The sequence below is a fragment of the Solea senegalensis genome, linkage group LG10 (genome assembly GCF_019176455.1).
Source record: "Solea senegalensis isolate Sse05_10M linkage group LG10, IFAPA_SoseM_1, whole genome shotgun sequence".
NCBI lineage: Eukaryota > Metazoa > Chordata > Actinopteri > Pleuronectiformes > Soleidae > Solea > Solea senegalensis.
In genome coordinates this window covers 17787676-17805542 of record NC_058030.1, presented here as the reverse complement: position 1 = coordinate 17805542, position 17867 = coordinate 17787676, and the positions used below count along the sequence as shown (strand labels likewise).

At 43.3% G+C, this 17867-nt stretch overlaps 1 protein-coding gene and 1 long non-coding RNA gene across 2 annotated transcripts in view; both read left to right on the top strand.

The window, feature by feature from the left end:
• The window catches only part of LOC122775877 (serine/threonine-protein kinase BRSK2-like), an 86138-nt gene extending 74079 nt beyond the window's left edge, over nucleotides 1-12059 (top strand). Inside the window, exons 15-20 of the mRNA XM_044036082.1 lie at nucleotides 1076-1829; nucleotides 1927-1975; nucleotides 3344-3467; nucleotides 4728-4908; nucleotides 7552-7641; nucleotides 10809-12059. Coding sequence (XP_043892017.1) covers nucleotides 1076-1829; nucleotides 1927-1975; nucleotides 3344-3467; nucleotides 4728-4908; nucleotides 7552-7641; nucleotides 10809-10981 — 1371 coding nt within the window. The 3' untranslated portion in view covers nucleotides 10982-12059. The remainder of the gene's footprint in view (nucleotides 1-1075; nucleotides 1830-1926; nucleotides 1976-3343; nucleotides 3468-4727; nucleotides 4909-7551; nucleotides 7642-10808) is intronic.
• Nucleotides 12060-15190: 3131 nt separating this feature from the next.
• Nucleotides 15191-17550, top strand: LOC122776163. Its single transcript, XR_006361174.1, has 2 exons — nucleotides 15191-15496; nucleotides 17249-17550. It is a non-coding gene; the product is annotated as an uncharacterized LOC122776163 (long non-coding RNA).
• Nucleotides 17551-17867: the final 317 nt, after the last annotated feature.

Sequence of the window (17867 nt, the reverse complement as noted above, 5' to 3'; positions counted from 1 at the left end):
CAAGTTCTCCCCAAAACCCACACATTATAGAATATCATACGTAATATACACGTAATTTCATTGTACAGTATCTCGCAAATGTGATGTAGTTTGAGTTATTGGTAGTTTTCGATATTCAGCGTACTAATTAACACACACGCCACAGACGTGACAGCACAGCAAACTTTCTCCTCTTCTCTCTCCACCTCTTTGGCTTATTATCCCTCACTCTGTTTCCTGTGGCCTGAGCTGTGTGGAAATCCAGCTTAGGTATCGCTTCAGAAAACCCCGCTTTTCTTGCTCTCTTCATAAGCGAGGATGCTCGCACTAAACTTTTTCCAGCTGACTAACTTGAGAAGGCTCGAGATTAGCCAGGATCCTAAGACGAGCTCCTCGTGCCACACAGGTTCTTTCCGGCTGATCTGAAAGGGAAATTGATTTCTCAGACCTTCCCAAAGCCTGGATTGTACTCTTAGCAAGAGGCTCGGTGTGGGCTCATTTTCTCAGATTTGTTTCTGGAAACAGGAAAATAATTAATCAGAGCACCATGTGCAGCCACAATTCCGCCATTGCAAATCAAATTGTTGAATGCGCCTGTCTGTAAATGTGAAATTCCACATCAGCGTCACCAAAATGATGTTCCAGTTCTTACTGAGAACGCCCAAATTGTCCTCACAGCTGTGTCTCACACCTGTGTTTGTTTGCTTTTGTGTGCGAGCAGAGCCCTGTATGTTTTATTCAAGTCAATTTCATCCCCTTTTGTTTGCAGTTTTTAAACATTGCATGAATCATTTACTGTTATGTTGTTCCCTTTTCATTTTATTCATTCAATTTATGAACTGCATGTTTTAATTTGTGTTCTTCTTTTCTTCTTCTTCCTCCATCTCCCCTGTATATGTTCACTTATCACCTGCCTCTCCATTCTTTGGCTGCCTCTGTGTCTGCCTGTGATGTTTGTTCTGTTGCTTATTTTCTTTCTTTACTGATGTGTCTGTGCGCTCGCATGTGTCCCTGTGTGTTTTTCCTTTGTTTTCCCTTACTCCTCCACCTGCGTCCTTGCTGTTCCGTGCAATAACACTGTTTCCTCTAACTCCAGCCTGCCAGAAAGTTTTGTGTACCGCCTCAGTCCCCAGACTTTTCACAGTCCCCTAACGCCAGCCCCTGCCCGTCACCAGACCCTGTCCCCAGTCGCACAGGCCAGTGTATCTCTACCCCCAATTCACTCGCTCCGAACAATGAGCCTGCACTGCTAGCACTGAACAAGACACAGACACTACCGGCCAAACCCAAAGTTCTCCCAAAACCCCTCCAAGCCACACGATCCAACCCGCTCCCTGACACCCACCCAGATATGAAATCTGCAGCCAAATCAGAGTCCTCTACCCCCTGCCAGCTTCCATTACATCCACCCTCTGCCTCTGTTCCCCCCTCCCCTACTTCCCCAACCTCCCCTTTTTCACCAACCACAATCCCAAACAGCCCCCGCGTACGACGCTCCCACATTGCAGCCAGCCCGCAGCTATCTGTGCCCTTCAGCCCGATGGTGCCTCTGTCACCCATCCGGCTGCACCACTTTCATCCCTTGGTGCCCACGCCTTCTTCCTTTACTGACCACCCGCCCAAATCTATCCCCCTCATACAGGTTACCCCTCATCCCTCCCCTCGAGGCAGCCCCCTCCCCACCCCAAAGGGCACCCCAGTGCACACTCCCAAGGACAGCCCAGCTGGAACCCCCACGCCAACGCCACCCCCAAGTCCCTCCATCGGAGGCATGCCGTGGAGGACGCGTCTCAACTCGATCAAGAACAGCTTCCTGGGCTCACCGCGCTTCCATCGCAGGAAACTCCAAGGTTCTGACCATGTTTTTTAATTGCAAATACTTCAATAAATGTGCAATCATTTGAATGTTTCTAAACCCGCTATTGTGATTTGACCTGCGTTATACAGTTCCCACACAAGAGGAGATGTCCAGCCTCACACCGGAGTCTTCTCCAGAGTGAGTACATGCTGTGCTTTATGAAGCCACCACTATGTTTAATGTCCAGTGGCATCAGTGGCAGAAATTGAATACACTGCCTTTAAGTATGTTTGTGTAAGTGTATAATCACTTTGAAATAAAAATAGTTTGGCCTTTTGTAGCCTTAGGAAAAAGTGTTGTATTTGTACTTTAGGATCTTACTTTACAGAGGTCGCCATCACGTGCCATTTCTACAGCAACCCTAATGAAGAAAGAAGTATTTTTAGCATTTTGAAACCTAATTTTACAATGTAAAACAAGAAGAACAGCTCTGCTCTCACATAAACCTGCCGCATAAACCAACAAAGTAGGAGGGAGGAAAAGATAGGCAGAGTGCAAGAATAGAAGAAGAAAGTGAGTGTTCACATCCTTTCTGGTATGAAAATGCCACTGTATAGTTTCCTGATGCTCTTGGGAAAGAAAGATCAGAGGAGTCCTCTCTTTGTTGTAGTCTTCAGTCTCACCTGTAGATGTCACTAATTCTTACACAGTGAACCTTTATCTGTGCATCAAACAGGCTCACTCTTGATCTTTGAACCCCTTGAGTACTCTGTAATGAACTCAAGGGTGGTTTGGTGTAGGAGAGGAGGTTGTGGTTTGGTTACAGAGGCAGGAGCAGCGATGCTGCTGAGCTCCTGGGGGGCCTGATATCTGAAAGTTGGCCTAGATATGCCTGTTTGATTAGCTGACTGTCTGGTCTGACCATTTCCACTTGGCTGGAAGGAACATCCTGGCTAGAAAAAACATCTTTCACCTGCTGTTGGCCTGCACAGATATGTACATGTGCCATCATACAGCAGAGAAAATGTCCCCATGTTATAAGTCTCTATTAATATTTAAACAGGTATTTATTTATATTTAAGTTACATGGAGTGTTCACTTTTTGCTAAGGGTTAAGTCTTTTTATTAGAGATTAATATGCCAGAAAACATCAGCCCATATGGCTTATTAGTGGGTGCAGCTACAACTTGTTTGAAGCCAGTACTGAATTCATCTGCTCTTGCCCCTTCTGGATCTACAGTTCTGTTCATAGAGGAGCTCAAATTATGCTCTTCCTGTCTCACTTTCCATCACACACATACACCCACACGGGCCAAGCATTCCCAGAGTTTTACAGAAGGTGAAATGTCAGGACCCTTTCTTCACCTGCACAGATTTAGCTCATCACCCAAGGCTTATCCTCAATTTGCTCCTTTCCATTTCCCCAGAGCTGCAGAGATAGAACTCAGTGGTGCTGCTCTCCATTTTTATAGCTGGGCAGATGAATGTATGGAAAAGGAGGTGCAAAACGAGGAAACTTAAAGGATGCTTACAATTGATGTTTATTCTTCTCGTCTCTCCTCACAGACTTGCCAAAAAATCTTGGTTTGGTAACTTCATCAGCCTGGAAAAGGAGGAGCAGATCTTCATCGTTATCAAAGACAAGCCTCTCAGCTCCATCAAGGCAGACATCGTTCAAGCCTTTCTCTCGGTACACACACCTCACTCTAACTTAATTATTGTCTTTTTCTTTACCTCCACTGCCTAACCCCTAAAACCTCAAACCACTTCTCCCGTCTGTCCTCTGTGCCCCATACTTCTCTCTATGTATTTGTTTATTTGTACATGTATAACAGTGTTACCTGTGTGTGTGTGTCTGTCTGTCTGTGTCTATCTGTCTGTGTCTGTCTTCTGGATTTGGATTTTTTCGAACAGCAGGGGTGATTGGTGCCTGTGAAAGTTCTCTCACTCCCTCTGAGTGTTTGCTAACATGATTCTGATTTATGTTGCAATTCGGTAAACTGCTTGTGTTCAGCGCTTCTATTTTCCCACTGAGTGCAGACTCACTTAAGGTCAATAGAAAATCAGCAGAGAGCATTGATCATTAGCATATAGATGCTTTGCCCTCGGTATCGTGCGTTGAGCACGCGTGTGCTCGGATACGTAAAGCAAGACGCAGCCAAATGGCATAGACCTTATCTTGTGTCTGCGATGTGCTTATAAACATGTGCATGCAGAAATACCCGCAGTAATGCCGGCAGCATCAAGGGAGCGTGGCAGAAACTGTATTAACAAACATTCAGTGGTGATATTTGATATGCCATGTACATAATTGAACAGAACCTATTTTCACCCCAGTTAGAATTAACAAAGCAAAGTAAAGGTAAACTCTGCCTTTGCCGCTGATGGCAAATCTGTTTTCCCATCCCTGGAGGTACACCGTTTCTCCTCTGGGTCATGCTGCCTGATATTCCCGACAGGAGATTGTCACCTGAATCAGTGGAATTATACCTCCCAGCACACTCGCATTAATGGGATGTCAAACCCTCTCCAGCGTTGTGGTGAAATGTGACAATTTCCAAGTTCACCTGTTCATTGAGCGTACAAATTCATTTCAGATTGTGGGAGAGTGCAATGTTGTTGGATGACTCAATATTACGTACATTAGCGTAAGTCTCCCCGGCATGCATGGCTACTCCCTGAGGCATTCATCTCCATAGAGTTTAAACTGTGGCTAGTTGTATGTGCAGGGGTTTTTAATGAGGGTTTACTCACCTTGTCATTTGCAAGTGTGGGAGAAAAATTAAACATCAATGCTTTTTATACAAGGCATAACCCCATTACTCTCCTTTTTTACTACCCGTTTTGATCTACACCTCTAGCGCTTCCTATGACTTTGTCCATTTTTCCTGCACCAACCTCTCTTTCTCTTTTTTTTTTTTTTGTTCATTGTTTTTTTTTTTCCTCCCAGATCCCCAGCTTAAGCCACAGTGTGATTTCTCAGACCAGTTTTCGAGCGGAGTACAAGTCCACAGCCGGCCCGACAGTCTTCCAGAAACCGGTCAAGTTTCAGGTGGACATCACCTATACGGAGAGCACAGCTGCAACCAAGGAGAATGGAATCTACTCTGTCACCTTCACCCTGCTCTCAGGTCAGGAGACGTACAGGAACCAAGAAGTGCTCCATGTTCCTATTTTCTGTACTTGTCTTTTCGGGCTGAAATTTTTATACAAGGATGAAAATGTAAAGATATGAATTGTTTCCAACGTGTTTGAATTACATTTACATAGAAATTAGAACAATCGAAAACAGAACAATACAACTGCGGCCTTTGTGATTCGTTTCAAATTGCAATTTTGAGTTGAAAATTATAAATTGTTCAGCCCTTTTGGAGAATAAATAATATCTTAAAAGAATAATACAAAGAAATGGAGCAGAGCAACAGGATAAAAGTTACTATTTGAACATTTAAACAGGTATAGAAAGGTCAGTCATTAAAAAAATACATATTATATAATAGGGATTATTTATACAACGACGGTGTAATATTTCGAGAAAAAAGTTGCATATTTATGAGATTAAAAGTGGCAAATCTATGAGAAAATAAAATCACAGATTTATGAGATTAATAGCAAATCTACGAGAAAATTAAGTTGCAGATTTATGAGATTGAAAGTGGCAATTCTACGAGAAAAAAATCTGATTTCTGAGATTAAAAGTGGCTAATCTATGAGAAAATAAAGTCGCAGATTTATGAGATTAAAAGTAGCTAATCTACGAGAAAAAAGTCGCAGATTTATAAGATTGAAAGTGGTGAGAGTGTCATGTATTTGGTGAGGATTGTTCCCTTTCCTGTGCCCTCATCCATAGGGTCAAGTTGAAAGGCAGGAAACTCCTGCTGTGAGACAACAAATCACAGAGGACAAACCGTTCCATCCACTGTTATGTCATCTTGAAAAGTCTCCTCACAGGGGCCTTTTCTGAATTCAGACTCGCAAGTCTTGCGAGCCGCATGGAGAACCGCGTTCTTAAATGTCAAGAGAGATGCCGTCTCCTCGCACTTCAAGCTGACAAAATTACACTGTGGGAAACTTGTTTGTATGCAGCCAACAAATGAACCAGAAGTGTTGTTTCCATAAGTGGGTGTTGTCAAACACGCTGCCAAAAAAGAATGGCTGCCTGAGGATTTTCAAAGTTCTCGCAATCGCGAATGCTTGATAAGATTTTCCTCAAACCTCCCAGAGCGTAACAAGATGAGGTCTGGCTGTGTGAGATTACATACTATGCAGTCATGCGTGCATGCGTGGTCGTGTAGAAACATATGCATGCTGTTTGGCTCTTACACACACACACACAGGATCTCACACACACTCTGAAGTGGGGGCACATTCAAGCTGAATGGGGTGTAACAGTGGCTTTTTTCTGAAACCGTTGGTTCTTCCATGTCACTGACCACAGACTGCACACAACAGGTAGACAGCAGGAGCTCACAGTAGCACTCCTCACTGCACTCCATTTATCATCTCGGGCTTTTCCAGCTCACATTTCACACCATGCACTTGTGCCTGCGTGCTTCCCCTCAATTATTCAATTTCCCACACACTCCTGCAGACTGTCTTTGGCCATATCTTCACGTTACCTTCTCAAACGGCACACGTGCACACAAATGTACCTTTTTGCGTGCGTCATCAACAACAGAAAACATCGTACTGCTGCGACCACTTAGTAATGAAGCAGGAGATGAGATGAGATGACTTTTATTGATCCCCCATATGGGAAATTCAAAAACAGACGCTATCACTGCAAATTTGTGGGTTCAAGAGGACAACGCTCTCCTTATGTGTTCTTTGATTTCTGCTGAGCTCCCCATCATTCATGTTGGATTGTTACATATCGGATATACACTAAATGGACAAAAGCATTTGGACGTCTGACCATTACACCAACAGGGACTGTAATGACTTATTCAAATACTTTTACAGTACTTTAATATGGAGTTGGTCCCCATTTTGCAGCTACAACAGCTTCTACACTTCTTGGAAGACTTTCCTAAAGATTTGGGTAGAGCGTTGGATGTTGGAAGAGAAGACCTGGTTCGCGATCTCTCTTCTCGATGGGGTTGAGGTCAGGGTTCTGTGTCGGCCAGTCAAGTGCTTCCAAACCAAACCACGTCTTTACATTTACATTTAAGCATTTAGCAGACGCTTTTATCCAACGCGACTTACCGGAGAGGAATAAGCTACATTGAAGAAGTCTTGGCAAGAACTCCACTCGATAGGAACAGTGGGCTGATAGAGGGTGAGAGTGCTGAGGTGGATGCAATTGCAGAAGGAGGGGTAGGGGTAGCTAAGTGCTAGGATAGGAGATGCTCTTGGAAGAGCTGGGTTTTCCCTGTTCTGGTAGCACTTGGTAGGTCATTCCACCAGCGTGGAACGACACATGTAATCTTTATATTCCTTGCTTTGTGCCTTTTCAAACTTAGCGTAGCATTGTATAAAATGTCTTGTTATACTGAAGCGTTAAGATTGTGGCCGAATACATTTGTCCATATAGTGTACATCTGACCTCAAACCACATGACACAAATCTGATTTGTAAATCGGAAAGAACTATTGGACCTTTCTCACTCATGGCACACACAGATAGGACCACAGTGTTTACGTTCAGATTACCAGCTACATTGTCCAGTTCTGATTCAAGGCTGATTGACTAGAGATCAGATTTTACGCACCATACATCTGAAACATCTGACAAAAGACTCGACCTGTAATTATTTCGACGTCTCCTGTGTTTAGGACCCAGCCGTCGCTTCAAGCGGGTAGTGGAGACGATTCAGAGCCAGTTGTTAAGCACACATGACCAGCCCGGGGTCCAACAGCTGTCTGGTGAGTAACAACTTCTTTTTCCAAATGAAAAGAAAAGAAAAGGGAGAAAAGAATCTTCTCCAAAACCTTTTCACCCTCACCCCTACCGCCTCATCTGTTCATCCCACCCACTGACAAACCACTGTCACTGCTGAAGCTGAGCTAAACCCTGTCCACCTCTCGCCCATGCCTGAAATCCCTCCCGCTTCTCGAAGCCACTTCCTCTGCATGCCGGCACCTCGCTGCCGTGAAAGGGTGGGAGTCGCTGTCCGTGCTCCAGCCGTGGGTCAGATGTCATCTCGTAGCCCTGGCAGTGAGGATTAGGAGTATAGAGGGTTAGGGTGAGCTGATGCACGTTCTGCTACTCGCTTCCAGGAGCGATCGTCAGAGCTCGTCACCATGGCAACACCACTGCACCTCAACACACTCCCAGAATGCACTGCATTACACAGCGACACCACACCTGATGAGCTCTCTCTGTTGCCCCTTTCCCTCTCTCTGTGTGCTTGTACAACAGTAAGCCCCTCCTCCACTGCTCTCTTATGGAGAGAAAATTCAAACTCCCAGGACAAAACCTCTGTCCCACCAAACTGATGGCCTGTGAACAGTGTGGCGTCAGTTGAACCTCCTTCTTTCTTTCTTCCTCCCTTTCTTTGTTTGTTTCTTTTGTCTTGTCATTGATTCCATATATACTGTAGCTTTCCCCTCCGACACACAGCAGCCTGGATGATGAATGAAAAAGAGGAATTCTCCTCCCTGTGATTCACTGCTCTATTTTCATCAAATTACCATCCCTTTGACAAGTGCTCCACCTGCTGGTCAGACAGGGAAACCACATCGGCCTTTCTTTGGATATCAGTTTCATATCAGACTCTTAGTGCCCGTGTGTCTGTGTCTTCCTCCACTTACACGTGTAATGTGGGTTATTAGCTGATTCTTGATTTGTTAACATTATGGGTCGTATTATTATGAGCTTAATCTTACTCCAGATGGCATGTGTAACCTCAGTCAGAACAGCTGTTATTATATGAGGTGAAAGAAAGGTCAAATTAGAGGGGAATTACATTAGATGAGGTTTTAGGTTGTAGACATGAAACTGGGTGAATTTCAGCGTGACCCACTTAAAGGTCCACTGTGAAAGATTTAGGAGAATCTGTGTTCATTAGGCAGAAATGGTTTTAATGTTCAGTCATCTGATTGTTCAAACTAAAAGTCTTTTGAGTGTTGGGGCCACACTTGAAGGGTGAGGTGAGGAACATTGTGCAACTTCACCAGTGAATGTTGCTAAATTGACACGTCTAAAGCATAGGAAGATGCCGAGGATATTAAAAAATCTAAATGAAATTTTAATTATTTATAATTATTTTTTTGAGCGAGGTCAGTCTATGTTAATGTCATGCCTTTGCACTATCAGCAAACTGTGTAATAAGACTCTTAAAACAGGTCAACACGTGCTTGAAAGCTTTGTCAATTGCATTTTCCTCCATCCCCCCGTTCTTTCCTTTGACCCCCTTTGTCACCTTTAGTGTTGTCTGGCCTTTAAAAGGAGGCCAATGTCTGTAATGAAGTATAGCAGTGACTTTGCATACCAATGCGTGTCAAACAAAAGGCTTCATTAAGTCTCAGTCATTATGTTCCCTAATCACTTTTAACAGACGAATACCTGGGAGACAACAGAGGGGCGGAACAATACAAGGACTGTGGAGGGGACGTCGCAGTCATACAGCTGCGGCTGCAGAGGAGAACCATTCATGTAGAGGATGGTGTCTGTGTTTTATTAAACAGCTGAGATCTTTTGCTTTTGCCATATTTGAAAAGGTACAGATGAGGTTGGAGAGAAGTGACGAAACACATGTGGAATTCTTTTACGTATGTGTGAGAAAGGAGCGAGCACAGTCAGGAGGGTGTTGGCTGCACCAGTTTTCCAGCTGGGATAATGGAACAGTCAAAACCAATTGTGGCACATCCACACACGTGAAGTGGGCTTCTACAGGCAGTTTTCACACTGGTGCGACAGTAGAATTGTCAGGCGTTTTAACAGATGAGATTCCAGTCCTTTATTAAGTCCTGATTCAAAGATCAGTCCAGTTTTGCTGCGCGTTTCAGCTGTGCCTGCTGTTGTCACCATTCATTTGTGGGCCCGCGGGACTCCGTTGCATCACAGAGATATGCTGTGTTTGCACCATTAACAAAAAGAACACAGACTCTTTATTTGCTCCATTTCTCATGTTCGGTGTCGTCCTCGCCCGCTCCGCCTACCTGCAGTGGGACCATTAGGGGCCCTGCAGTGTGTTTAGCTGCGTGCACACTGTCACAGTTGCACACAAAGCATGGGGGAGAATTAAGCCTGCATGTATGACTTAAATGCAACTCATAACAGATTTGAGTCTATATTAGAGTTAGGCTTCTTTTAATTCAAAGATGAAGACTGTAATGATGCAGCCTCCTGGGATTCTTTTAATAGTGAGCTCAAATGTGAAACTTGTGGAGACTTTAGAGCATTTCTGTTTGGACTTTAAAGTCCGGCACATTAATGATGAGACAGCATCCATCTTCTGATTTGAACTTAGAGTTTCCCAGTGCTTTGGCAAAGGGACATGAGGCAGTGATTTTCTTTCCAAATATTATTATTATTATTCCAAATTATATTATTTCTTAATCCTCCTTTAGCGCTTTATACATTGAGTTTATGTAGGTGGCGCCATTCTTCTTCATTTGCATAGCCGTCTTCCACTTTAACATGCAAACTGCATGTCACATTCAGGCTGCTGTTGAAACATGGCTATGCAAGATGGCAACATTTCCACTAACTGTATAATAGACTTATTCTGAGGCTGCAAATGATTGATAGATAGATAGATAGATGGATAGATTCACTTCATCTCTATTCACTGTAATTTCTAGTGTGTGTTATCATTGGTTGTGGTGTAACAAATGCATGTTATATTGGGACTCAAAACCATAACATAGTCTCCGCCTGGCTGCGTCTGTGGCTCCTCCCATTTTGCTTGCTCTAGCTCTCGCTCTGTCTTACCTGTAGCCGCACCTCTATCCCGTGTGAACCCCTCTGTTCATCACTCTGTTTGTTCTCTTTCTTCTCTCTTCCCGTGTCCTCTTTTCTCCCCCGTCTGTGCACCCAGGCAGCCCATTGAGTAACTTCTTTGACGTAATTAAACAACTTTTTTCAGACGAGAAGAACGGACAGGTGCCCTACCCCCCCGGCACGCCCACCAAGCGCTGCCCCTCGCCCATGCTCGGCCGGAGGCACGAGCCCGAACATAATGACACCAAATGCCCCGCTGCTGGCCGAGACAGAGCCAAGTGTTCGGTGTCGTCTGTGGGGACACAAGAGGAGTCTTAAAGTGTAGCGTCAACCCATCCCAGTATCACTATGAGCCGGCGGCACACAGAATATATCTGTACATAGATAAATGTATATAATCGCATATGGACATTTTTTTATGAAGTGACTTTATATAGAAAGAAATCTATCCAGAGTGATATTTTACAGGCAGCATCGTGCACCTACATGACACACACAAACACGCACTCCTTGTTCTTGCATTTTTCATCACACCTCAGTGTCCACCATAATCTCCCCCACCCCCAACCCCCACCCCCCCAAACTGTCTCATCACCCGTGGACCTTGCTGTATTTTATTGCTCCATTGCTGCTAACCTGTGTGATGACCTGACTTGTTTCTGATACCAGGAATTATCCAGAAAACCTATTAAGGCCCTTCCTCCTGCTCCATCTGCCCTCCTCCGCTCCTTCAGCCACCTCTCCTCTCCACCACCACCACCACCACCACAACCCCCCGCCCCGAGCGAGCCAAGAAAGACAGGCATTTGTTGACAGAGGACTGCTATTCGAGGTGCGCTCAGAAGTGGAGCGGGGGGGTGTGGTTACCATGGAAACAGACCCTTCATACAGACCTTCATCTCCCTCTGTGCCCCTTGTACACCTTCAACAGGCGCCAGTAGAAGTTGCTGAAAATACCTTTAGTGTACCCCATCATAGACACACACTGACACACACACACAGGACAACAGGACACTTTTTCTCTTTTCAAACTCATCAATTGGAGAACAAGCATTCAACAAAAAAAACACTCAAAATATACAGTATATATATGTAAAAAAAAAAAAATCACATGCATATGCACAGAAAACTCTGGGATGTATTAACAAGAACACGACAAACGACAAAACGCAGAAACACATACTGACTCGGAGGAGAAGAAGGGAGGCGGAGTTCTCTGTGGAAAGCCCAAACAGCCGACACGGATGCTTGCTGGATTGTATTTGTTTGCTTTTTACTGTACTTTCTTTGTGAAGAGTGGGTTTAAAGTACTAACTGACTTTATTAGACTTAAATCTATTGCTGCAAATGGACTGGAATTGTGATTTCAGAGAGGACCGGGGTGTGAGCAGAACGGGTCGGGGGGGGGTTATTGGGGAAGATAAGGAATGATCTATAGTACAGGGGGTTGGGGGGGAGGGACGTGGGTGGGTATGTGGGTATTTAAAATGAATGATCTATTCTGTTGTACAGACTGATATGATTTCTTATGTAAAAAAACAAACAAACAAACTGAAATGTCTAGTTGTGACACTGTTTAGATACCACGTAGGGACAGGTTGGTAAACCTGTGCCTGTCACATGCTGTTCTTTTAAATTTCGTCTGTGTATTATTTGTTAAATGACCATTTTGATTGATTGACCTGATTATCAAACATTCCTGTTTCTTGTTATATGCAGCACTTTTGTCTTTGGTTTCTCTGGTTTTTCCACTTATACCGCTCTCTCTCTCTCTGTCTCTCTCTCTGTCTCTCTCTCTCTCTGTCTGTCTTAGTCTTACTTACCAGCAGTAGGAGTAGAGGAACAAAAAAAAATGATGACATGATAAATGCAATTGTAGATATTTTTTGTATTTTCCTCCTAAGTTATTCATGATTGTTCACCCCGTTTGAGTTCCTAATTTATTGATACTTGGCTATTTATATGAACAAAGCTGTTAGGTCAGTTGAATGTTATTTATTACCCTCTTGTGTGTTCGTAAAATGGGGCAACATTTGAAGAAAATCCAACTTTTCTTTTTCATTTTTCTGTTGGTCTGACTTTAACCGAATTACGTGAGCATTGACACAAGTCACAAGTTCTCCTCTCCCCGACGTCTCTGAAGAGGGAACGGGAACTTGTGGGAACTCTTGGAAAAACAACAACTATTTACCAGTAATTTAAGAATGTAGACTTAGCCTCTTTTTGGAGAGGGAATATGCTCTTCTATGGATATTTGTCAGTTTCATATTAATGTTCAAGAAGGATGCCACAGATCCCAATATGCTTCTTCTTTTTGTAAATAGACAGACAAACCTTGGGGTTGATAGTCTTCTTGACCATGCTGGGGATTCCTGCTCTATGCTTTTAGCTTGTATTGCTGTGTGCATGTCAAACATGAGCTTTTCTTTGCATGGCTTTAGTGTTAATGTTCCATGCCAAACTTCTCTCAGCCTTCATCAATTCTCCACAAAACTACCTTTTAATGTTTCAAATACCCTTATATTGTCCCTTACTTTTCACCCTCTCTGCTTATTTCTAGCCTTCTCTTTCTCTCTTTCATTTTTATTCACCCCTTGCTTCTCCTCCTCCTATTTTGTGCACAACGTTTTTAAACAATGCTTCCTATACTCTGTAACTCTCTCTGGAAGGATCAAAGGTCTGGACTCTATCTGTCGGTAGACGAGGCACAGGGAGGGAATATCAGTACTACAAACACAAAGCAATACCCTAATGTTCACCCTCCTTTTTTGTTTTCTACAATGGGAAGCTAGCAGCAGGCCCACAGTGGCCTTATGACAGAGCAGGAACAAAAGTGACTGATGTAACCCCCATATAAACACAACTGTGAGCATCTCCAATGCTGAAACAAATAAACTCATTCAGTTACTGTGTGTTTGTTTTCCTTTTTGTATGTACAGGTAAGTGCACACTGCCAGAACTTGTGATTCATCTTCACCTTCCAAGAAATGAATCACATTACATGTCATTTAGCAGACTTACAATAAGTGGTTGGTAGAGTGGTGAGATCAGGAGGTGGGGTTGAGAAAGAAGAGTATATGAATGTCATCTACTTTGATTGTGAAGTAGCTGACTAATTAAATTGGTAGTGGGGGGCTGGGGGTCAAGGAGTTTAGAGAAGATCGAGAGAAGTTTTGTGGGGTTAGACGCAGGCATGGGCTGGCCATCGGCTGGACCGTCACGTAGTGATGTTTCGTTCAAAATGAACTAATCTTTTATATGACTCGGGAGTAATGAGTCATGAGTCATTTTCATGCAGTACCTTCCTTCGCCACATGGCAGACAGCTGCATAAGCTCAGTCAGCAGAACAGGAAACAAATGATTAGTTCAGGAGTGACTCAACTGAGTGGTTCGTTCGTTCATTTTCATGCAGTACCTTCCTTCGCCACACGATGGCAGACCGGCGTAACGACAGAGTTGGAGCGAACGAACGAATTATGGATCAAAATTGTGAGGGGACGCAGCGAAAAAAAGGAATAAATCTTAAAAGTTGACGCAGCAAAATACACCAACATTACAGATCTATTTGCCGCTACAACAAGTTCCACCGCTGCAGCGGGTGCAGGGCCGTCGGCGACGCCGTCATCATTATCAAGTGCAGAAGCAGTCCCATCGAGTGCCCGGGGGATGTCGGAGTGACACATGTGCAAGTACCTATTCAGGTGGATTCGGAGGAGGAGAGAGCAGAGCCACGAGACCCAGCAAGGACAGATTGAGGAGGTGTGTGTGACAATAGCATTTATAGCCTTTGTTTTCAAATAATACTATGAGTAGACTTGATGTCCATCTTGCAGTGTTATTTTAGCTCGCCATAAAGTTATAGTTTGCAGGTGTTACAGCGTACAGTTATTATTATGTAATATTAGTGAAACATTACTTTGTAGACATGGATGAGTAATCATTTGTTAGGTTTATGTTCTTGATCTTTATCTTGAGGATTATGTTCTTGAGGAGGGCCATTCAGCATTTTCTCAAGCAGTATGTATATCAGACTGTTGTCTCGCTCTATGTCTTTATTTTAGTCATGAGTCCTGATACAATGCAATTGATGTGTATCACTCACTTTTTTGTCTTTCAAACCCCGGGGATGTGTCTTTCATTGGTGTGCACTTGACAGGCATTCTTCACACACTGTAAAATCCAATAGCTGTCCTGACATACAAACATTAGTTAACTTTACTCCTTGTCCCTCAGGTAAGTACACACAGTCCCAGCCATAACAACAAATAATAAAAAAAAATAATAGTACAGAGTTGGCATAATAATTTCTTTCAGTGTTCCGTTTTCGGTTTTTGGGCAAGTGTTTCCTGATTTTCCGTTTCGGCCAACAATTTTCATAACGGTGCACCCCTAGTTGTTGCCTTGAAAAACTTGTCTTTGTCATGGAAGTAAGGAGAGACTGATGTATGCAAGAGCTGTCTGATGATCACTGCACAGGTGTCCACCTCACCTCCACTGATTAACTCAGCTGGATTTGCCCTCGAAATATAAATACAACCCCTGTAGAACTTATGTTGGTACTCGCTGTTGCAGCTGTGGATTGTTTCTTAAAAAATAATTCTGCAATCAGTGACTTGTTTCCTGCACTGTCAAATAATGCAGAGACACTTGTTTCGTATAGACTTTCACAGACATTTTTGTACTGTAGGCTTAGACTGTTGCATTTTCTGTAGCTTAATTTGTTCATCATGTACTTCTAGAAACCAGATGTGACGGCAATGCGCACCATTGTACCCGGAGGCCTCCCTGTTCTATTTGGTGATGACCCCAGTGAATTCTACAACACCTGCTTCGTAAGTTCTCATAGGAGCATATTAAATGATCACACACAGTTATGGGGAAATTTGATTTGTATTTACCAGTGTCTTAATGAGAGTGGAAAAAAAAAATTTAATACTGAATATATCCATGAGTTCAGTACAAACATTGGCATGGGCAGCTTGCTAACTGACAGTTTGGTGTATGCTAGCACAGTGAGGTTACCAGCCTAGCTCCTGTGAAGTGAGAGGAATTCATCTTTCATCTCCAGAACTGAGTTATTTAGTACAAGACCATGTGCATATTCTTCTTTCGTGTTTTATTTTGAAACATGCAGTGGAGAGAGATAGTAAATCCAGGGGGAGAGAGAGGGGATGATGGCATGTAGCAAATGGTTCAGGACGGATTCAAACCTGGTGTCATTGTGGTAAGGACACAGCCTCAATATGTGATACATGTCCAACTGGCTACCAGCTGTGAACATTGCAACTAAGCTCAAATCATGGCAGTGAATATTTTGTTTACTTTTACAGAGTATGCCACTGCCATTGCTTGCATCACACATATATGTTAGTTATGGAGGTCTACTGACATATCTAAACTTGTTTTTTTATGGTTGAAAACCTACTAGTCACTGCAAACGAGCCGATCAAAATATCTCCTCACTGACGTTGTGTTGTGATTGGCCAGCCAACGAGAGCTTTCCCACTGTCCTGTGATTGGCCAGGTACCTAGAAGTGACGTAACAGATAGGCCAGCTCTCAGATACACAGCTCCCCCTCTGGCACGGTGGGTGCTCTGCATCTCAGCAACTACAACGAGAGTAGTTCTTCCTCTTCTGCAGTTGAATTTACGCGGTTGATGTGCCCAGACTAGTGCCTGCACCAGGAGGCGCTACAGTCGTGAGACGAGTGGTGAGGATTTCTGACGACAACATGAAATTAAGGAAGTGCCGATCAGCTTTGCAGAGCCCAGGAAAACGATACAACACTATTTTCTCAGCCGTGGCTGAAAGTGTAGGGTTTCATAAATGAGGTAATGACGCAGATACACACACAAACGCAGCGTTAATTGGAGCTTCCGGTCTATGTGGCCTTTAAGAGCTGAAAGCCAGCTAGTGGACAAATAGACACAAAAAAAGTAATTGATCATGTTGTGTCACTCTGAAGATGATAGAGAAAGGTAGATTAAAATGTTTTTTGTAACTATTAAAGACCAAATAATTATTCATATGAGGTACTATGTGTAAAAGAATGACATTTTACACACACACATGCAGTGTTTCAGTGTCAGTTAATGAAAATAAATAAAATGTGTCTTCCATGACCGTAGCAAAGACTCTGTGTCTGTGTCACAGTCTCTGGACTGAAATGCAGCGGCAGTGTGATGCCAGTTGTGGACCAGACTACTGTGTTAAATATTGTGATTTGAGACATTTCCCAGGTAGTTGTTGGAGACTAACTCATGTAGTAAGTGTTGGACGTCCTCCTGTGACAGCACTCTTGCTGTTTTCCTTGCACACTGCCATGTTGGTATTGTCAGGTAACAAGTGGGGGGAGGGGAATAGCACGGAGGGGACAGGAGCCGAGAGAGCAGTAGACGATTTAAAATGAATTAATGGCCCAGCCGTAGAGAAAGGGTAAATTCCCAAATTGCCGGAGTATTCCTTTAATGCACAAGGCTGGAAGGCAGTGTCGGCAGGACAGATGAAATGGTGACATTTAGTAATTGACAATGTACAACATTTCTATGTAGTAATGTAATGTTTTTGTTTGGTTTCATCACAGGATTGTGACACTGATGAGACGTGGGCAGAAGTGTCCGTTGGGTTGCAGGCTGTTGTCCGCGAAGATGTGCGACTCACTCCAAATCAGCCCCACCTTCACCCAGTGTCTACTGCCATCATTGTTGAGGGAGGTATTGTAATGGCTGATCTCCAGAACCTACCTGAGGCACTTTGCCTCTTGTTTGGACTGTCATATGCATTACATCATGTTGTATGGTCAATATCATAGAGTTAACTCCCTGATATTCCAACGTTAAAGTGTTTTGATGTCATTAAAGGCAATTGATCTAATTAAACTTTTAACTGTGTGATGACTGTGATTTATTATGTGTAATTGGAGATTGGAACCAGTTTTTCCTTCCTGTATAGATATTTGAGGCACTTGGATTGCTGAAGTAACTTATTTATTTAAGTGCAATGGGTTTGCATGGTTTTAGCAAAGAGATCAGATTGCTATTCAAGTAAATGTAACTTAAAACTAAGTGTGTTATGTGGACTAAACACGAGTTAATGTCATATGCAATGATTTAGTCGATTGAAATAGTTCTTCAGAGTTGTGTTTACTAAGATGAAAGTACATCTAAAAGAAGTTATCAAGTACATGCTACTTGATTTTTTAA